Source organism: Anopheles marshallii, chromosome 3, assembly GCF_943734725.1.
Source record: "Anopheles marshallii chromosome 3, idAnoMarsDA_429_01, whole genome shotgun sequence".
In the NCBI taxonomy this organism is placed as follows: Eukaryota; Metazoa; Arthropoda; class Insecta; order Diptera; family Culicidae; genus Anopheles; species Anopheles marshallii.
Window position 1 is genome coordinate 61,973,585 of NC_071327.1, and position 17,160 is coordinate 61,990,744.

The 17,160-nt window shown below is 47.2% G+C and overlaps 3 protein-coding genes across 3 annotated transcripts; 1 reads left to right on the forward strand and 2 right to left on the reverse strand.

Annotated features, from left to right (window-relative positions):
• Positions 1–8,469: 8,469 nt before the first annotated feature.
• Positions 8,470–9,694, forward strand: LOC128716031 (dnaJ homolog subfamily A member 1-like). Its single transcript, XM_053810954.1, has one exon. The coding sequence runs from the start codon at positions 8,492–8,494 to the stop codon at positions 9,692–9,694; it is 1,203 nt and encodes a 400-aa protein (XP_053666929.1). The 5' UTR covers positions 8,470–8,491.
• Positions 9,695–11,429: 1,735 nt separating this feature from the next.
• On the reverse strand, positions 11,430–12,576 carry LOC128716099 (retinol dehydrogenase 13-like). Its single transcript, XM_053811019.1, has 3 exons — positions 12,500–12,576; positions 12,164–12,427; positions 11,430–12,081 (listed from the first exon to the last, which is right to left on the reverse strand). The coding sequence occupies exons 1-3, from the start codon at positions 12,574–12,576 to the stop codon at positions 11,430–11,432; spliced, it is 993 nt and encodes a 330-aa protein (XP_053666994.1).
• Positions 12,577–13,142: 566 nt separating this feature from the next.
• Positions 13,143–13,724, reverse strand: LOC128713888 (protein FAM136A). The gene is made up of 3 exons (XM_053808760.1): positions 13,638–13,724; positions 13,376–13,567; positions 13,143–13,292 (listed from the first exon to the last, which is right to left on the reverse strand). Exons 1-3 carry the CDS (start codon positions 13,722–13,724, stop codon positions 13,143–13,145), a joined length of 429 nt encoding a protein of 142 aa, XP_053664735.1.
• Positions 13,725–17,160: the final 3,436 nt, after the last annotated feature.

Consider the following 17,160-nt stretch of genomic DNA (forward strand, 5'->3'; position numbering starts at 1 on the left):
ACCGGCGAGAACGTTTGCCCGGAGCAACAATCGGCAAACATCTAGCGCTGGTGGGTTGGTAATTAATGTTTGAATTATTCCTCATCATCACCAGCTGGCCGTATCTGGGATCGACGCGGTGCCAAACACCACGCCAGCACATGCCGTCGCAGGCAAGATTCTACCACCCGGAAGCGGCAGCTCATAAATGGCAATGTTACAAACGATGTTACCCACAATGCGCCCCTATCTGCTGGCAGATCTGCAACCGCGAATCGGCACAATTGATTCCCCGCCGACACGTCCATGCTCGGAACGCTGCGTAGTTTCTGCGTCATTTCGCAGATAAGCAAGCGAAAATGCTGACATCGACACGATATCGGGCAATTCGCCCATTCCGAGCGCGAACCACCCCACCAAGGTCCGCATGGAGCGAGCTGTGCCTCGGAACCGGCCCTATTGCGTTAGAAGATATTCAGCGTGCACTGCTATTGTTGCGTTCCAGCGTCCACTCTACTTGACGTCTTGAAGGTTAGCTTCGTAAACCCTTCCGACGAAAACGTTTTCGAGCACATCACAGAAAGCCCATGGACATCCTGTGCTCTTGATAGTCAGCCGAACAGTGAAGAACCACAATCAGTGTAGGAATTGGAAGATTACAGCGTTAATGAACATAATTGGTCAACCTTCGAGCATTAGGGTCGCAATGAGTCTCGGGAGGAAATTATCAATCAATCTGATGACGGTGGTCACCTTCCGATCGCTAGGCGTTAGGGCAGTCAGAAGGACAATGACAATGCAACTCAGGAAGTTCCTAATGGTGTTGCGACTTACTTAAAACGCCATCATTGGACCTACATTGTAGCTACATGTTGTAATAATGGATTTAATTATGAAAACCATGTCCAAAGGCACGAAAACTCGCTGGGTTTAACTCCCCAAAGTTCGTTGACTCAAAACCCACAGCAGCGTTCTATCTGGGCGTGCATTTAACCACACCAAACATTCCCGAACTGTCCCTGGAGCCAATAAAAACAGAAAACCAATTCACGCGTGGGATGAAAAGTGGTCGGTGTGAATGTAAACATCTCAAACTCCTCACACACCTGTGAGCAATTCACGCAATTTAGGAGCCCCGTGAACCGATACCACTTTTATTGCTACTCAAACCCGTGTGTCCAACTCAATGCTTACAGGCCATCTTCCCTCCCGTAAGCGCAAGAATACATTCAAAATTATCCGTTTTTCTTATAGATCCCGCTTCCATGCGTCCCACTGCGTGTTATAAGATCCGGTCCAACATAAACCACGCTCGTATTAGCTTCCACTCGTTTACGATGGTGCGGTGCATTATATCAACCGTGCTGCAATAAACTTGATCCCGAACAATCGATCGGGACACCCGGTAGCAAGGGGTTCGCACCTTCCAGCTTAACGCCCACTGTTCCGAAGTTGGTAGCTCCAGGTCCAGGTCCAGCACTTCTGAAAAAAAGGACCGCCACGAAATATCTCCCGATCGCACTTTGATCATCGGCGATCGTCTCTATAGCCGCTGGTTAAAAGCTTCTTTATTTCGAAGTAACTTTATTCCAATTTTATGATTCTCTTTGATGTAGGGAGAAAAAAAGGCAAACGTTTTATTCCCGGTTTTTCAAGATGATATCACATCAACATCAACGGTGCAAAAGCTGAAGTAATACGGCGGACCCATCAACCTTAACCAGGTCGGCGTCTGAACTAGGTCCGGGTTTGGGCGCGTTGCCGGCACCACACCAAACGCCGTCGATTGATTTACGCTAAATCGGCCTCCCCGAAGACGCGGCCTTCACAGATGTCTTTGCACACCCGCCAGCAAACGAGGCCACACGGATCAACGCACGGACGAAAACAAACCACAACAGTAACAAATCTTACCCCAAAACCTGCGGCGATGTACGGAAATGTCTTCGACTGGACGGCCAGCTAGCGGAGCTGGAAGGGACGGGCGTTGAAATGATAGCGCGCGTGCCTTTCGTACACAATGCCGAAGAATGCCAACCTGGTGCCAACCGGTCTGCATACCTACGTCACTACCGAATCGGCACTGATCCGCCATCAATCCGCACACATGCCGATCGACAGACGCGTCCAGTTCAGTGCGCCAGAATCCGGACGGACGGAAGATTTTCTGTGCGCCCAGAAAACAAGCAACCAACCCACCCTCGAATTGAAAGAGAGATCGCAGCTGGTCCGTAAGCGGTGTAAGCAGCGTGTGCAAGCCGGTGCAGGACAGTCCGAACGATGCTGGCGACGGCGACACCGTCGTCTGAGCAAACGAATTTGTACAAATATTTATGCAAATTCCGAATAGTTTTTAATAGTTGACTGAAAGGAGATATTTTCGCCGTTCTTCTCCCTCCGTAATCTGGCTAATAAATTCGTTTAGGATTTTTATAGTAGCTCGTGCAACAAATCCACCCTGCCGAAATGGACAGACAGACGGCACTGGCGACGATCGATAAGTATGCCGGCACGCCGGCGTCAGTGTGGCGGATTGTTTTGGTGCAGATGGATGTTCGAGCAGCGTGAAACACCGCTTAACAGTAGCGTTTGGTTTGAGGGCACTATAACGTAGTTAGTTGCCTACAGTTAAGTATGCTTTTTTTGCTATTCTAGACTCGATCAACCTGGCAATCAACAGCCAGCCCTTTTGATAAGCGTGATCATTATTCATTTTCCTTTGCGAGATGGTACCGTGATGTATGCGGCCAATGTGAAGTTCAAGACCATCTTCATCCATCACTACACACCTTCGATGGTGGAACTTCCTAAATCACTTGGTGCCACGAGGAGGTTAGCGACTTCCGGGGATTCCGTGCCATGCGTAGTAAATCCCAACGGTAAAAGTTGTAAACAAATGCTCAGGATGGTAAGACGCAAAACATAACTCACTTTTTCGAATGGAAATTTCCACCCAAACAGTAACAATAGATAGTTAAATACAAACAAAAAATACATCTTGCCGGGTATGACCTTGCAGAAAGCTTGACTACATCTTCAAAAGATATATGGTAATGGTAGTCAATCTTTGCCAACAGCTGCTGACCGAGGCGGTTTAACGGCAACAACGGGGCAGGAGTTTGTGTTTGTTCGGAAGAGAACCTGATAAGGTAAACGTTTGCCCATCAACGTTTTCTGTTGTCAATATACAAAACCTTGATCTAGTTGGTCAACCTTGTCTTCTTCAAATAACGACGCCATCGTCGCAAGAGTCCCATTGGTTCGCGGTACCCAAACAACCGTTCCCCCTACTCTAGCGCTAAATCTCTATGTTAATGCACAATAACTCTAGATCTGTGGTCTGATATTTGTCTAATAATGAGTTCGCTCCAATGACTTAATTTGACTCCATCCATTGCATGCTTCTGTGTAAATTTTACATAAAAAACCATTACTTATTACGATTATAGGTCTCTCTACGAACCTCAAATTTTCTCTTCTTCAGCAACCATTAGACAAAATTCTACTCCTCAGCTCGGTTCAGCTCCGGCCAACACTTCCGTATTCACAGGGTCACCTAACTACCACTTCCTGATTCGCTTGGATCGTCATCTCACCGTTAAGGAACACGCCTTCCTAATCGCAACACGGCGCAAAATAAAACCTATAAGTTACGAGATGTTAAGCCCGATAGTTACATCCATCCTCATCAGAGGACAGAGTAAACGGCACACATTCATTAGAATAGATTTTTAATCAAAAAAGCATTAGCTTCCACAAGCACCAAACCGAAAAACGCTCGCAAACGACCCATTTGTGGCACAGTTTAATTCTTAGGTACCTCTGAAGTCAAGCTTCCAAGAGAGATGCCTTTGAGCCCACAGTTAAAACCACATTAAGCCATTTAGTAAATGTGGCTTCGCGCTTGAAAAATGATCTTCAACTGTTCAACGCTCGTCGAATGCATAGGATATGCTTCATTCAATGCGGATGGAACCAGTTTATTCTGGTGCTGTAGCAGCTTTTTGATTGCACTGGATCTTCCCTGGACGATCAAACTTCAAAAAACTAGTCCATAATGCCTTCATTTCTTGGAAACTTATATCGTAATGTAAACATATCTTGCCGGTGCATTGATAAATCAGGTGAGCACCTTACACTGAAGCGGATATTCTGGATTCGTCTAGCAATTCTCCAATCATCGCGGATTAAGTCTCCCCAAGTCAAGCAGAAAAAAGCTCTTTACTTGACAGCAATCAGCATAAAGAAAAAACGACAATCTCATCGTGGGTAATCGTGTTCACGAGATCGAACACTGCCAGCAGCAGAACGGCTTCGAATGGGTTAATTTCTGCTCGCCCAGTGCCGGAACTGGCCTAATGTTGTTTATTATGGCAGCACATTAAACGAATGAATTTTTAACAAAACTCTTCGCTCTCCAAATTAATGTGCGCTGATGGTTGGATTTTACTGCTTCCGTTACATTAGCAAGTCAGCGGTAATGGTTTGTTGGAAAACAGGGGGTCCATGCCATTCTCCCGGACGATGCGATCTTTCCTTGGTAATAGTCATCTCCATAGGCACTAGCTCCGAGAGCTTGTTTGTACCGGTGCACGTGAGTGGACGAGTTGCGGAGTTCGTTGAAATTTGTTCTGCTGCTGCTGGGAATCAACTACTGGAAGTCAACCTACAATTAACATCAATGCGCTCATAAGCTCAATAGCAGCTTTTTTTTTATTCAAGAGTTCCAAACCGTATCACTACGCTAGACGCGTTTCTCATCATAAAAATCATCTCCAGCACAGCTGATGAGACATCGCTAGAATCGTGAAGCTTCCTACAGGGTGACTAGAGATAAGCCCAGCTCATCACCAGTTACAGTTCCATTTTACACGGCAATTTGGCGGCAGTAGATTGCAATCGGCGTACAGGTGGGTATGCGTTGGCGTGTGTGGGTATATTACGCAAATTGAGATAGGTCAACCGTAAGCAGTACTCCACCACCACAGTCGCACACGGTGCTACTAAAGTTCCCACAGCGAAGGCTGTGCACGTTCCGTGCGAACACAGCAATCAATCAAACATCTGTGTGTCTGGCAACACGTCTAGCGCTTCTTAGAACCTTAAATGCTGCTCGCTCGGTGAAGCTAGCCGTAAACGTTCTCCAACGTATTGCAGTGCCATCACGCACACACACAGAGAGAGAGATAACACTCTCCAGCTGCTGACAACATCCGCATCGTGCAGTATACTCCCTGTTTTAAGTACACTCGCTAGTTCGCCCCTCGAACCGAAAACTCACCAGTGACGATCGATCGTTACCCGCAACAGGCCGTATTGTATAATCGGAATAATTCACCCCAACCTTTCCCGAACGTTGTCGGGCGGCGAAGGATGGAATTCCAAAAATGTTGACGTCCCATCTCGGACGGTGTTCGCCGGCTCCACACTGACGCTGTCGCTTATCATCGGGCCCACTGCGTTGCCATTACCGCTCCACACTCGTGCATGTGTGGTTGCAAGTCTGCTCATTTGAATAACAAGAAAATTTTTATGGTAATCACTAATTCAACACGCGGGTCTACCCAACCAACCCGTACGAAATTCTCTTCGCCAACATGACAAAAAAAACGCACACACACACAAACCCATCTCCAAGATTGGCGAAAACTCCCAAACGGCACGGAGGCTGCCCGGCATTCTGTTTGCTTTGTGCGAGTCTATCTGTGTGTGTGTGTGTGTATTGCTCTTCTTCCTCTTGAGCGTCTCGGGCTCTAGGCAAGCGACGGAACCATATCTGCACTGTGTGGCGAAAGCCGCCCCCCCTAATCTCGAGAGATGATCATGCAGATGCTGCGCACGGTTTCGGGATCGCAACGCTTGTTTTGGGGCCCGCGTAAATGGGCCTGCCTGCCATCGAAAATGCGACTTTTAGCATTTCGGTTTGCCGGTTCATTGTTCGTCCAGTGTCGAAGAGAGCCGCGGTCAGCGCGGCGCGGGGGGTTTGCCAACGGGAGTGGAAGCGCTGAAGAAATTCCAACGATCAAGGCCGTTCGCTAATATATAGCCTAGGTTGTTTTGGCCGTGCCAAGCTGCGCAAAAAATGGCCGCGAAACGGGAGAGTGAAGAACACCGGGTGGAATGTTCGCTTCGGCTGTAATCCAGCCAAACTGTTGGCGTGCCTTATTATAGCCTTGGTTAGCATCAGCGTACACTTTTCACTCCCATTTTCAACCGACGCTCGATTTAATTACACCTTCACGCAGGCAAAACGCGTGTCATAAACACGGACTCTTCGAGCGTGTTTGCTTTTTTTATGGGAAGTTTTGCAAAATTCCCAGACCATCTTCCAACCGTGTTACGGAGGGGGGACAAAATGGCGCCAGCTGTTTAGCATCAGCTACAGCTTCTGTTTTTGTTCTTAACCAACCGGCTATAAACACTCTAAATCTATCTTCGCCTGATCGTTCAACCGTTCCGTGATAATAGGCCCGCTCCCACACCCCCTTCCACTTCCCACTGCCCGGGGCCGGAGGTGAGAAATTCCTTCCCGCAAAGGTTGGGACGTTCGAAAATAACATTCGCCTCGAATGCTACCAACATTTTTAGAGCCACCGTTCCGTGGGGCAGGGGCACCGATCACGATCTCACTAATTTGAGTCTAAAATGTCAATCTCAACCACATTCACCCGTTCACCACACATGCCGCGAATCTGCTCGCTGTAGAATTTCCAATTAAACACAGACAGCATCTCCCGGTGTGGACGGAACGGTTTGGCTCCATTCCAGAACCCAGTCCGGTCTGGGCATCGCATCGTGGTGGTGGTGGTTGTGTTCCTCCATTTTTTAGCGACTGTCGCCAAAACCCGAATCAGGTCTGGCGCCATAACCCGGATCGAAATTTTTGTGTCTGTGTCACCCCGCATTCACCCGTCCCCGTCTGCTTGAATGTCGTGCTTTGTTTGTGCGTACGATCACCGTCCAAAAGCTCATCATCACCGTCTTCAGCTGGTGATCCGATCCGTTTTGATTCGATCGATCGTGTTGTTTATGGTCCCGTCGAGGGCCGATCGATTGGGCTTTACGAGCATCATGCTAGTCGGAACGGTAAAGCATTTAATACGACGCTAAACTAATTAAACGCCACAACCGAATTACCAATACTGGCCAGAACAAATTGCCTACCCGGGGGCAGGTCCGACGGTACGAATCGATGTGGTAAACCCAAATACACGCGCGAATGTGATGACAAATGTGGTGCCTAATGAAGTACAATACATTGATAACCGCAGCGTGGCAAAATGGTGGCGCAGTCTGTAGAACAGTGCCATCGGAGGTTTACTGTAGCACCGTCGATCAATAGCTGATTAGAAGGTAGCGTCTACAGCGCGTTCTAACGATCCCTCTCAACCATCTACGGATCTTGCCGGGAGCCGTACGGAATCTTCATCTTTTTTCCCCCCTTTTTACCGATGGGCTGTTGTCTCATTTTAATAGTGGATGTATAAAAAAAATCTTCTAAGGCTTGCCCCACCCGGATCATTCTGTTTTCCCACCTAACGACCGATCGAAATCGCCTAGGCAAGAAAACCAGAATTTCGAACGTCCTTGGTGACCTTTTCAACGGTCGCATCCGCGAACTCGGTAAGGTCGCATTCTTCTTCTCGCGCTCGTATCCGCATACATACACACGCATATGCTCCCGGTAGGCATGCTGATGTAAACCGGTTATCTACCGAACGCTGGCTGCCGGCAAAGGGAAGAATTAGTGATGCGAGAGCAGAGGGATGACCAAGGAGGCGAGAGACTTCAATGTGCCCGAACGCAACCAGTTTATTCAGGTTGCGCAAAAAACACTAAATTTTTAAACCCCTATCTAATTTACCAATCGTTTAACTACAGCATTAGCACAATTACATTACTTTGCAGTGCATAACGATCATCAAACAGTGCATTTATTATTGTTTATTTTAGTCTTTGAAATTTGACGCAAAATGTTTCATTACTGCCTGCGTCCTGAGCACTGCTTATGCAGTTCACTAAAACATTATTTACGTTACTTGCGGCATGTAATTTATTTTACACTTGTAAATTGTAATGCCGGAGCTTATTATGACCGTGGTAAGAAAACAATTGGTTCATAGTCAAACGATACACATATGAACCAGTGAAAGAGAGAGGAATAGAGATAGAAAAAAGATACACCATCGGACGCATTTGGACAAATTTCGTGACATTTCATAGCAAATATCACAACCGCTAAACGTATGGTTATAAACAGAACGATCACATCGCCGCGAACGAACTGTCATACTGTTTCACGTATTTTCTAGACGTAGAGTGTCATATTGTTCTGGACGGTTCCAACCTCTCCGTACACAGTGCTAAAAATCTCCCTTGTGCGCCGCCATTTTAGCGAAATTTGTTCCTCGTTTTCGACCAAGTCGATTGTGAAAATCGCTCGGAAGTGAGAAAAAAGAACGCAGATCGCCACCCAGCAGGACAGGAAGGTCAAGTACGGTGTGACTCAACAATGGTGAAGGAAACGGGATTTTACGATGTGCTCGGCGTGAAACCTGGCTGCTCCCAGGAGGACCTGAAAAAGGCGTACAGAAAGCTCGCGATGAAGTACCATCCGGACAAAAACCCGAACGAGGGTGAGCGTTTCAAGCAAATTTCGATGGCGTACGAGGTGCTCTCGGACCCGGAAAAGAAAGCCATCTATGACGAGGGTGGCGAGGCAGCCATCAAGCAGGGTGGTGCGGGCGGTGCGGGAGGTTTCCACAGCCCGATGGACATCTTCGACGTGCTGATCAACGGTGGTATGGGTAGCCGAAGGGAGCAACGTGGGCAGGATTTGATTCATCGGTTGCTGGTGACGCTAGAGGAGCTGTACAGCGGCGCAACCCGGAAGTTGTCACTGCAAAAGAGTGTTATCTGTGATGGGTGCGATGGTATCGGCGGCAAGAAGGGTACCGTGCACAAGTGTGTTCCCTGCAACGGAACAGGCATTGTGACCAAGGTGCACCACATCATGCCCGGATTCATGCAGCATAACAAAGTACCGTGCCGTGCCTGCCAGGGACAGGGCGAGGTGTTTGACGAGAAACATAAATGCAAAAAGTGCGACGGCCAGAAAAAGGTGCGCGACAAGAAGATTCTGGACGTGCACATCGAGAAGGGTATGCGCAACGGACAGAAGCTCGTTTTCAGCGGCGAAGGTGACCAGGAGCCTGGTCTACAGCCGGGCGATATTGTGATAACGCTGGCGGAGAAAACCCATCCGGTGTATAAGCGATCGGGCAAGGATTTGCTGATGGAGATGCGGTTGGAGCTGGCGGAGGCATTGTGTGGCTTCCAGAAGGTGATTACCACGCTGGACAAGCGGAGTCTCGTCATCACCTCAATGCCCGGGGAGGTCATCAAGCATTCGGCCATCAAGTGCATCATGGACGAGGGTATGCCGCAGTGGAAGAATCCGTTCGAGAAGGGACGGCTCATCATCCAGTTCCGGGTCGTGTTTCCGGACTCGCTGCCAGGCGACGCAGCCAAGCTGCTGGAACAATGCCTACCGCCGAAACCCGCCGAGGAGATCCCGCAGGACGTGGAAATGGTCGAGCTGGTCGAGCTGGATCCCGAACAGGATGCGCGCAACCAGTACAAGAACGCGTACGAAGAGGACGAGGACGAAGGTGGCACTCCGGGCGTACGGATTCAGCAGTGTGCCACGAGCTAAATTTCTCTCCTCGAACCTCTTCCCCCATTAACGTCGCGACGTGGCTCTAGGTGTTGTTAGTGTGGCTGGTGTGTTGCATCATTATACGGCGCTCTTCAGTATTTCGTACGATAGCGCGCGTTGTGTGTTTTCTAAGCTTGCACGTGTATCCTGATGCATCACGGCGGAATCGTAGAAGGAGTGAACTGTGCGACGACAGCACGGGTAATTGAACAGCACGTATTGAAAATATGAAGTAATAAGGTGAACAAATTGTCAGTTTACTGTCCAGCAGTTGTTAAACCACCCATACCGAGGGACAAAAGAAAGGGCAAACACACACACATGCAAAACCAACCAGAACTACGCAGAAGTGTACGGTGCGTTCGGGCTCGTATTCCTTGCGCGGAATTCATTACAATAAATTATTAGCACATCTATCCGGATTAAAGGTAACACACATAACTCAACCAAACAAAATCCCAACTGCGAACTTACTGCAAAACAAATGAGAACCAAACCGGGCAGCAGGAGCACGAACCGAAAGGAAGCGAATATGCTACTAGTGGGTGATATTAAGAGAAAACGTCGGGACAACTGGAGACGAAGGGGGGAATAAGGATGGTCAAGGTGGGAATTGCTTCGCTTTAAGCCAAATCGTTGAGGATGTCTAGAACGAACCCGCGCGAAAGAAGACTACATTATCCCAGTTGGTTTCTGGCAAGATGCACCGTACCGTGTGTAACTTTATCCGCAATTAGAGACACCATTTTTATGCGCTTTAACCCCACTGATCTGCACCCATTCCTAAGACTCTCGGTAGGCTATGATATGAACCAGCAAGACATGTAACAATATTCGAATGGTAATGTGTAGCCGGTGGTGTGTAGGGCTAGATACGAAACGAAAGTGCTGCTACTATTCCGGAGATTATTTATACTCCTTCCGACCTTGACCTTCCTTCGTCACCCTGCCCTACAGGCTCTGTCCGCCTTTTCCTCAAATGGTTTATTTTGACCAGGGCTAACATTGTGTTTTAAAACTAGATTCTTTTCAATTCCTCCCTGCGGCTGATAGTTTGAGAGCGCGTATGTAAAATAGGTACATATTCGAATATTTCCCTGTACGTGTTTCATATGAACGGAACGAAATAAAATTTCATGTAGCAAAAAAACACTCCTCATGCACATATCTCTGCGTAACATTTGCGCTTAGTCATCGTGAGTTTGCCTCGCATGACGGATAGGGCTCAACGTTGCGGGTAAGTCATTTTTCACCCTGTGGTGATATAACATTGCATCAACACTGCAACTGCTGTCGTCATGAATGTTGCTTTCTTTTTTCTTTCACATCCGCTGTGTTGTTTCGGTATGTGAAGCAAACCAAGTGCTGCTGCACTCATTTTTAAGCAGGGAAGTTAACCTCACTTTCACTAAGTATTTTATTTGGTTGTTCAACACGAAGCACTGAGGAATGCTATCGATTAAACAGTTACACTCGCATACTGTTTAAATGCTATTTTAAGTGTTTTTTTTCCTTTTATTAGAAAACAAAGACAGAATCAGCAAGCAAACTAACAGAACAGTGACGACTAGATTACGCTATAGCTTACATAAACCCCCTTTCACGAATCCGTCCGTGCGATCTATCCCGATGTGGCTTGGGTTGACCGGTGAGCTTGTGGAGCTGCTGTTGCCTGCTTTTCTGTCGTAAAAATAACAATATCCTTATTGTTATTCATACGAAGAATCCGCTGTCAGGAAACAGCTGCCGTTCCCGTTAGCGTACCAGTCCACTTCTCGCTCACTGCCCACAACCACTTCGCAACACGATCGTCCTTTGCCTGTTCGGCCACATCCTTCGGTGCACATTCGCTAAAGTACTGTCCGCTAATTTTCTCCAGATCCGGATCGAGCGCCGCATAGAGTGTCGTTTGTGCGCCGTACAGTGGCGATTTCAAGAAGGGCCACACAAACGGTCGTACAAACAGGCCGGAAAACCAGCTATTAAAAATGCCCATATGACGCATCAGCTCCGTATCGACGATGCCCGGATGAAGTGCGTTCACCGTCACACCCGTACCTTCGAGACGACGGGCCAGCTCGCGCATGAACAGCACATTCGCGAGTTTGCTTTGTTCGTAAGCCTTTGCTTCATCATACGACTTGGCGCTGTTCAAATCGTCCAGCGCTATTTGTCCACGTGTGTGGGCCAAGCTGGACACGACCACAACACGACTGGGTGCACTCAGCTTAAGCGTATCCAGCAGCAAGTTAGTGAGCAAAAAATGTCCCATATGATTAACGCCAAGCTGCAGCTCGATGCCTTCTTTTGTGAGCGTGCGTGGGCAACGCATCACTCCCGCATTGTTGATGAGAATGTCCAGCCGTTGCTGTTCCGCTTTGAATCTACAACAATGAATGGAAACTTCGATTTTAATCGATATTGTTACATAACGCCTGTTTGTTCCAAATTGGGTTTCAAGCATACTGTTTCACAAACTGTCGGATCGATTGCATTGATGATAGGTCACACTCGCGACAGAAAACATGTGGGTTTCTCGTATCCAGCACAATCTCCTCTCGAGCTTGTTCGCATTTTTGCATATCCCGACACGCCATGTACACATGTGCACCGCGACGAGCTAAGTAATAAGCCGTTTCCTTGCCGATGCCGGTATTTGCACCGGTGACGATGATCACCTTCCCATCAGCTCGTATATTCTTTTCGAAGGTAGCACCCTGCATACGGTCTCTACAATGGAATACGTTGCACTATATTTACTGACACGGTTCAAATTGAAGATATCCTATCGGTCATACTTACTTCAACAAAATGACTCCGCCAAAAAGGGTGCCGATTGCACTGCCGCCTAAAATTAACTTATTGCGAAAGATCGACATTTTACTTGCTTTTTAGTAACGCGTTTGTGAGTTACAGACGTCCAACATTTAATTCATCCTTCAGCGATCATAAATTGCACAATTGTACGACAAACGTGTGTGAAAATCAATAATTTTTGTTTACATCTCGCCTATTCGCTGCCCGGCAGTGTTGCCAACCACGATTGTTCGTAAAATTAACTTAACGAATACGTCAAAAAACCCACGGCTGGTATTTTGAAAACATTCGTTATTTTACCGAAATACAGACCAAAATGTGAGTCGAGGAAAACCGTACACACATCGGATACCAGTTGTAGACCGTTGTTGTATGGAATCGGAACAATTGCAACATTGATAAGTTTTCAACGGAGCTATGCCGAAAGATCCTGAAACGACGATGACATCAATCTTAGCGCTGTTTGAACACTATGTATTTCCCATTAATACACTTTTTGGTTCTTTCTAACCCTGTACAAATGCTAGTTTCTTCTTCTACACCCAATCTGCTTTACCATCTAAATGCTCAATTGTAGTTATATGCAGGTGGTATAGTTATAGATCTCTCTCCCTTTCAGTAGCGCTGCTTATGATGACGCTCTGCTTTGCAGAACTTTTCGCATACTGGAGAACATATTTGGCAAGATTGCTACATGCTTGTCGACGCATTTGATTGCACACCTTTCGAACTCGGCCGTGTATTTAGCAATATCCCCTTCCGATGGATTCGACCCCATCTAAAAAGAAGAACGATAAGTAGTATAGGAACCCACCAGCATAAGAACGATCCTGAGCGGCGGTTCATCCTTCCAAACCGTACCTTGTCCTTGATTGTATCATTGCAATCCATTACACAACGCTGCAGGCGACTATTGAAGGAGTTTATCTCCGTTTCCACATGTTGCTGGGCACGTTGAGCAGGAATGGAGCATCGTTCGACGCACTGCTGCACCGTATCCATCGAGGACGCAGTATCCTTGCAACATCTTGCCGCACAATCATGCATATCAGCCTTGAAGATAGGAAGCACTGTTAAAGCCAGCCGGCAAATGGAAGGCCAAGCAACTCTAGGAGATATTTACTTGCATTTTACGCAATACATTACGATCAAGATCATCCAGCTGTTTAGTGATCTCCATCTCAATGCGCTGCTTCTGTTGTTCGATCATTTTGCTAGGTATATTGCAAAAATACGCTGTACTGCCTCGCACTATCAACAACCAACAACACCGCGGATTGTAAATTCCATGTTCGCCTTCAGTTTGACGTTTGTGATTGCGTCACGATGTAAACAGGCGAAAACATAACCACGCGAGCTTGAATTTAATGTTGCCGTATGAACTAAAACTATCGTAAAACCGTATGGTTGAGGAATGAAAATTACAACTTAACATTTTAAAAAGAGTATAGCCACAATGAATTAGCGTCCTTGTTTATAATTCAATTTTTTCCCGCTTGTCATGCTGGATCACCACGTGGGCTAGCAATTTTCGCCTCTGACGTCACACGCATAATTTCCTATTCATTTAATATTTACCGAATTGATATAAAACCATCATCATTATCTAATGCAGCGAATAATTTTTTGTCCAAACAATATGTTGCTGTTTAGTGGAATTTTCATCAAACAAATATGAAACAAATAATTTCGTTGTTGATTTTTTATCGCTTTGACAGTGGCGAATTTTCGCTGCAATTGTCATACGTCCAAACCCTACGCACACTTGTAAGCAGCCGAGCTAATGCACCACTACATCTACCCGGCGCAGAGACGTCGGCGACAAGTTTCGGAAAGCGGCTGCAGCGGCGATCACGACCACGACGTTGAGAGCTAAACGTGAAGAAGAAAAGAAGCACACGCACAGGCAGCAGTGGCACAAGAGTCTCTCGTTTTTTCCTTGTTGGTGTCTCGGTTTTTGGGTTTTTCAGTTTTTCCGTTTCCTAAACTACTTCCCAGCCAGGGGGAGTAACAAAAAATCACCTTTTCTTTAAAATCACAACGAAGTTGCCATTCCGGGACGCGTCCGGCCAAGAAAAGCGGTACACCGCGTACCATCTACATCCATCTCCTCTGTGTCCGCTACCCGGCGCTTAGGCAGGAATACGCTTTTTACCTATCACCCGGGACGGGTGTGACGGGACCATAAGGCGAGAAACCACCACCACCATCACCAAGAAACGGTTCAGCTTTCCCTAAAGGCCAGTGTGTGTGGCAAACTCGGTGCAGGAACTGTAGTGCAAGCAATATACGGAAGGAGCAATTTCCCTACGTAGATAAGGTGGACATTTTCGGAGCACACAACACCGCCAAGCCTGTTAAAGAGCAGGTAGCACAGGTGTGTAGTCATAGTAAGGAATCAAGTAAGCTAGATGTTTGATGGTGTATGAGCGAGGTGTGCATTGAGAAAGGACGCAATAGTTACACACACACGCACTCACGCACACACTCGATCCCGAGACACGGCGGAACAGCATCACACAGCGCTTCCGGATCAGCTTGTGTCGCGTGTGCTGCTGCTGCTAGGGCGAGTTGGTGTCGATTATACGTGGAATCGTTGTGCGTCTCCGTCCGGGTTCGAGCCAGTGGTCCAGTGCTCTCCCCGGCTCCAGTGGCCAGCTCAGCTGTGATACCATCATTACAGTCCTTACGGCAGCAACCTGGAGCAGTCTCAGGAACAGTGTAAAACCATGTTCTATCCGCTGGTGAGTATGCGACGTCGTGCTGGAGTCCTCGTGTTTAATCATTACCCCCTTATATGCCTTTACACCTACCTCATTGTTAGGGCACCGGGGAAGTTAAAGAATCATAACCTGCAATACACACGTGAAAAAAGCATGCATTGCATTGGTGTGGCACACGGTTGGACCGCACAATGGCGGTGGGGTAGGAACATTGTCACACTCCCTCTACGCGTGTCTCTCTTTCTCTCGGTTATTCATTCATCCGGTTCCGCCGTGCGCGTTTGTCGCGATTTTAATGGCAGTGAAGCTTTGCCGATTTGGATTTTGCTTCTTCTTTTTCCTTTGTCTCCCTTTTTCATTGGCTTCGTGGGACACCCCACCAGACCGCACCGTACCATGCGTGTGCGTGTGAGGTTTGGGGCTGCCGGTCGCGATTACGACAGCGAGCAGCAGCCCATCGCACTGTCGGTGTGTGCGTACAGTCAGTACAGGCCGGCGAACAACACACTGCCAACAACTCGCTGCTCCGGTATGCGTGAAGTCGTGTAGTCTTGCATTGAAAAAAAAGCGGAGCGTGCGGGTGCAAGAAAATGTGGTTTCGCGAAATGTAGTGGGTCACGTTAAAACTGGGACGTGATGTGATTTTCGCGAGTATAACATTTTTCACAAGCGGTGGGCAAACGTGGTGCAGCTTTGGCCAAGTAAACGTGCTATATGTCAGCACATGTAACTAAACAATTGCCAGATGGTTGGATTGTCACATTCAGAATGAATATTATCTTTGCATGTACAGCTATGGCAAGAATTGTTCATAGGGATAATATTATGCGTCACTCAAATTCAGGTGATGCATCCAACTGCTGCCCAAATACTAGTTTGTATATTAAACTATTTTGTTAGACCACCAACATTTTTTTCTTTTTTTTATTCATCAAGAACGGCCAGGCCGTATGGCTAAATTTTTTTTCTCTTACACCTAGCAAAACATTGTTTTCTTGCTCGGCTGAGCTGTGATCAGGCCCAAAATTAGTAGCTAATAATCTCTCCATTAATTATGCTTCATTTGTATACCATTGCACGATTTATTGCAGGTTACAAGCTGTTCGCAAACCGAAGTAACCTGAAAACCATCCTCGCCTCTATGGTGTCCCACATGATGTGTCACCAACTGTCAATTCGCGAACGCAGTAGCGCAACAGCGATACCAGAAAGGAAGACGAAAAAACCCTTGCAAAATATTACGCTCTTTGAGCGTGAGCCTATAGTGGTGTGTGGAACACGGGAAAGAAAAAATCGAAGCCTTCCCTTACATTGTGCCAAAATTTGGCCCTGTTCGTTTGCGGACCAGCGGCTTCCGCTTGGTGTGTGGTGTTGTGGTGCTGCCGTGCATTTTATATAGTTCTCCCTGTTCGTAACCCGTGTTTGCCCTTCATTACTTCGGGAGCAGCAGTGATCCGGGTGAACCGGGTAGGAATCGCTTTTTTTTTTTTGTTCCTTTCATCTACCCTGGAAGTAACGGCTGCTGGGCCGGGTTTTGACCCGTGGGGTATAGTATAGTTATGGAGCCTTCTGCCTTCTGCCCAAAGAAGACATGGATTCGTTTTTTTTTTTTAATGTGATTTTCTTTGCTTTTCTACGGGCCATTTTAATTTCTTTTTTCGCTTTTGCTTTACACTCTAGTTCGTGTGCGCGGGAGAGAAAAAAAGGGGGGGGGGTGCGAATCGCGAATTTTTTTGGCAATGTGATCGATTTCGTGGCCAGCTAGATTTTGCGAAAAGGAAACAAAGAGGATAGAGCGAAATATGGTGGAGAGAGAGCTCTGGATTTCGACGTTCGCCAAAATATGCGAATGGACACAAACACACCCACAGCCATGCGTGTGTACGTACGCGGGGGGATAATGCTCTGAACAGCACTTGAAGA

Bases quoted from the DNA above. Each gene is read 5' to 3' on its own strand.
- LOC128716031 (XM_053810954.1), top strand. From the start codon at position 8,492: ATGGTGAAGGAAACGGGATTTTACGATGTGCTCGGCGTGAAACCTGGC.
- LOC128716099 (XM_053811019.1), bottom strand. From the start codon at position 12,576: ATGTCGATCTTTCGCAATAAGTTAATTTTAGGCGGCAGTGCAATCGGC. The intron at 12,428-12,499 runs GTAAGTATGACC...ATTCCATTGTAG, and splicing joins GGCGGAGTCATTTTGTTGAA to AGACCGTATGCAGGGTGCTA. The intron at 12,082-12,163 runs GTATGCTTGAAA...TCATTGTTGTAG, and splicing joins ATCCGACAGTTTGTGAAACA to ATTCAAAGCGGAACAGCAAC.
- LOC128713888 (XM_053808760.1), bottom strand. From the start codon at position 13,724: ATGATCGAACAACAGAAGCAGCGCATTGAGATGGAGATCACTAAACAG. The intron at 13,568-13,637 runs GTAAATATCTCC...CCTATCTTCAAG, and splicing joins ATGTATTGCGTAAAATGCAA to GCTGATATGCATGATTGTGC. The intron at 13,293-13,375 runs GTACGGTTTGGA...TCTTCTTTTTAG, and splicing joins ATGATACAATCAAGGACAAG to ATGGGGTCGAATCCATCGGA.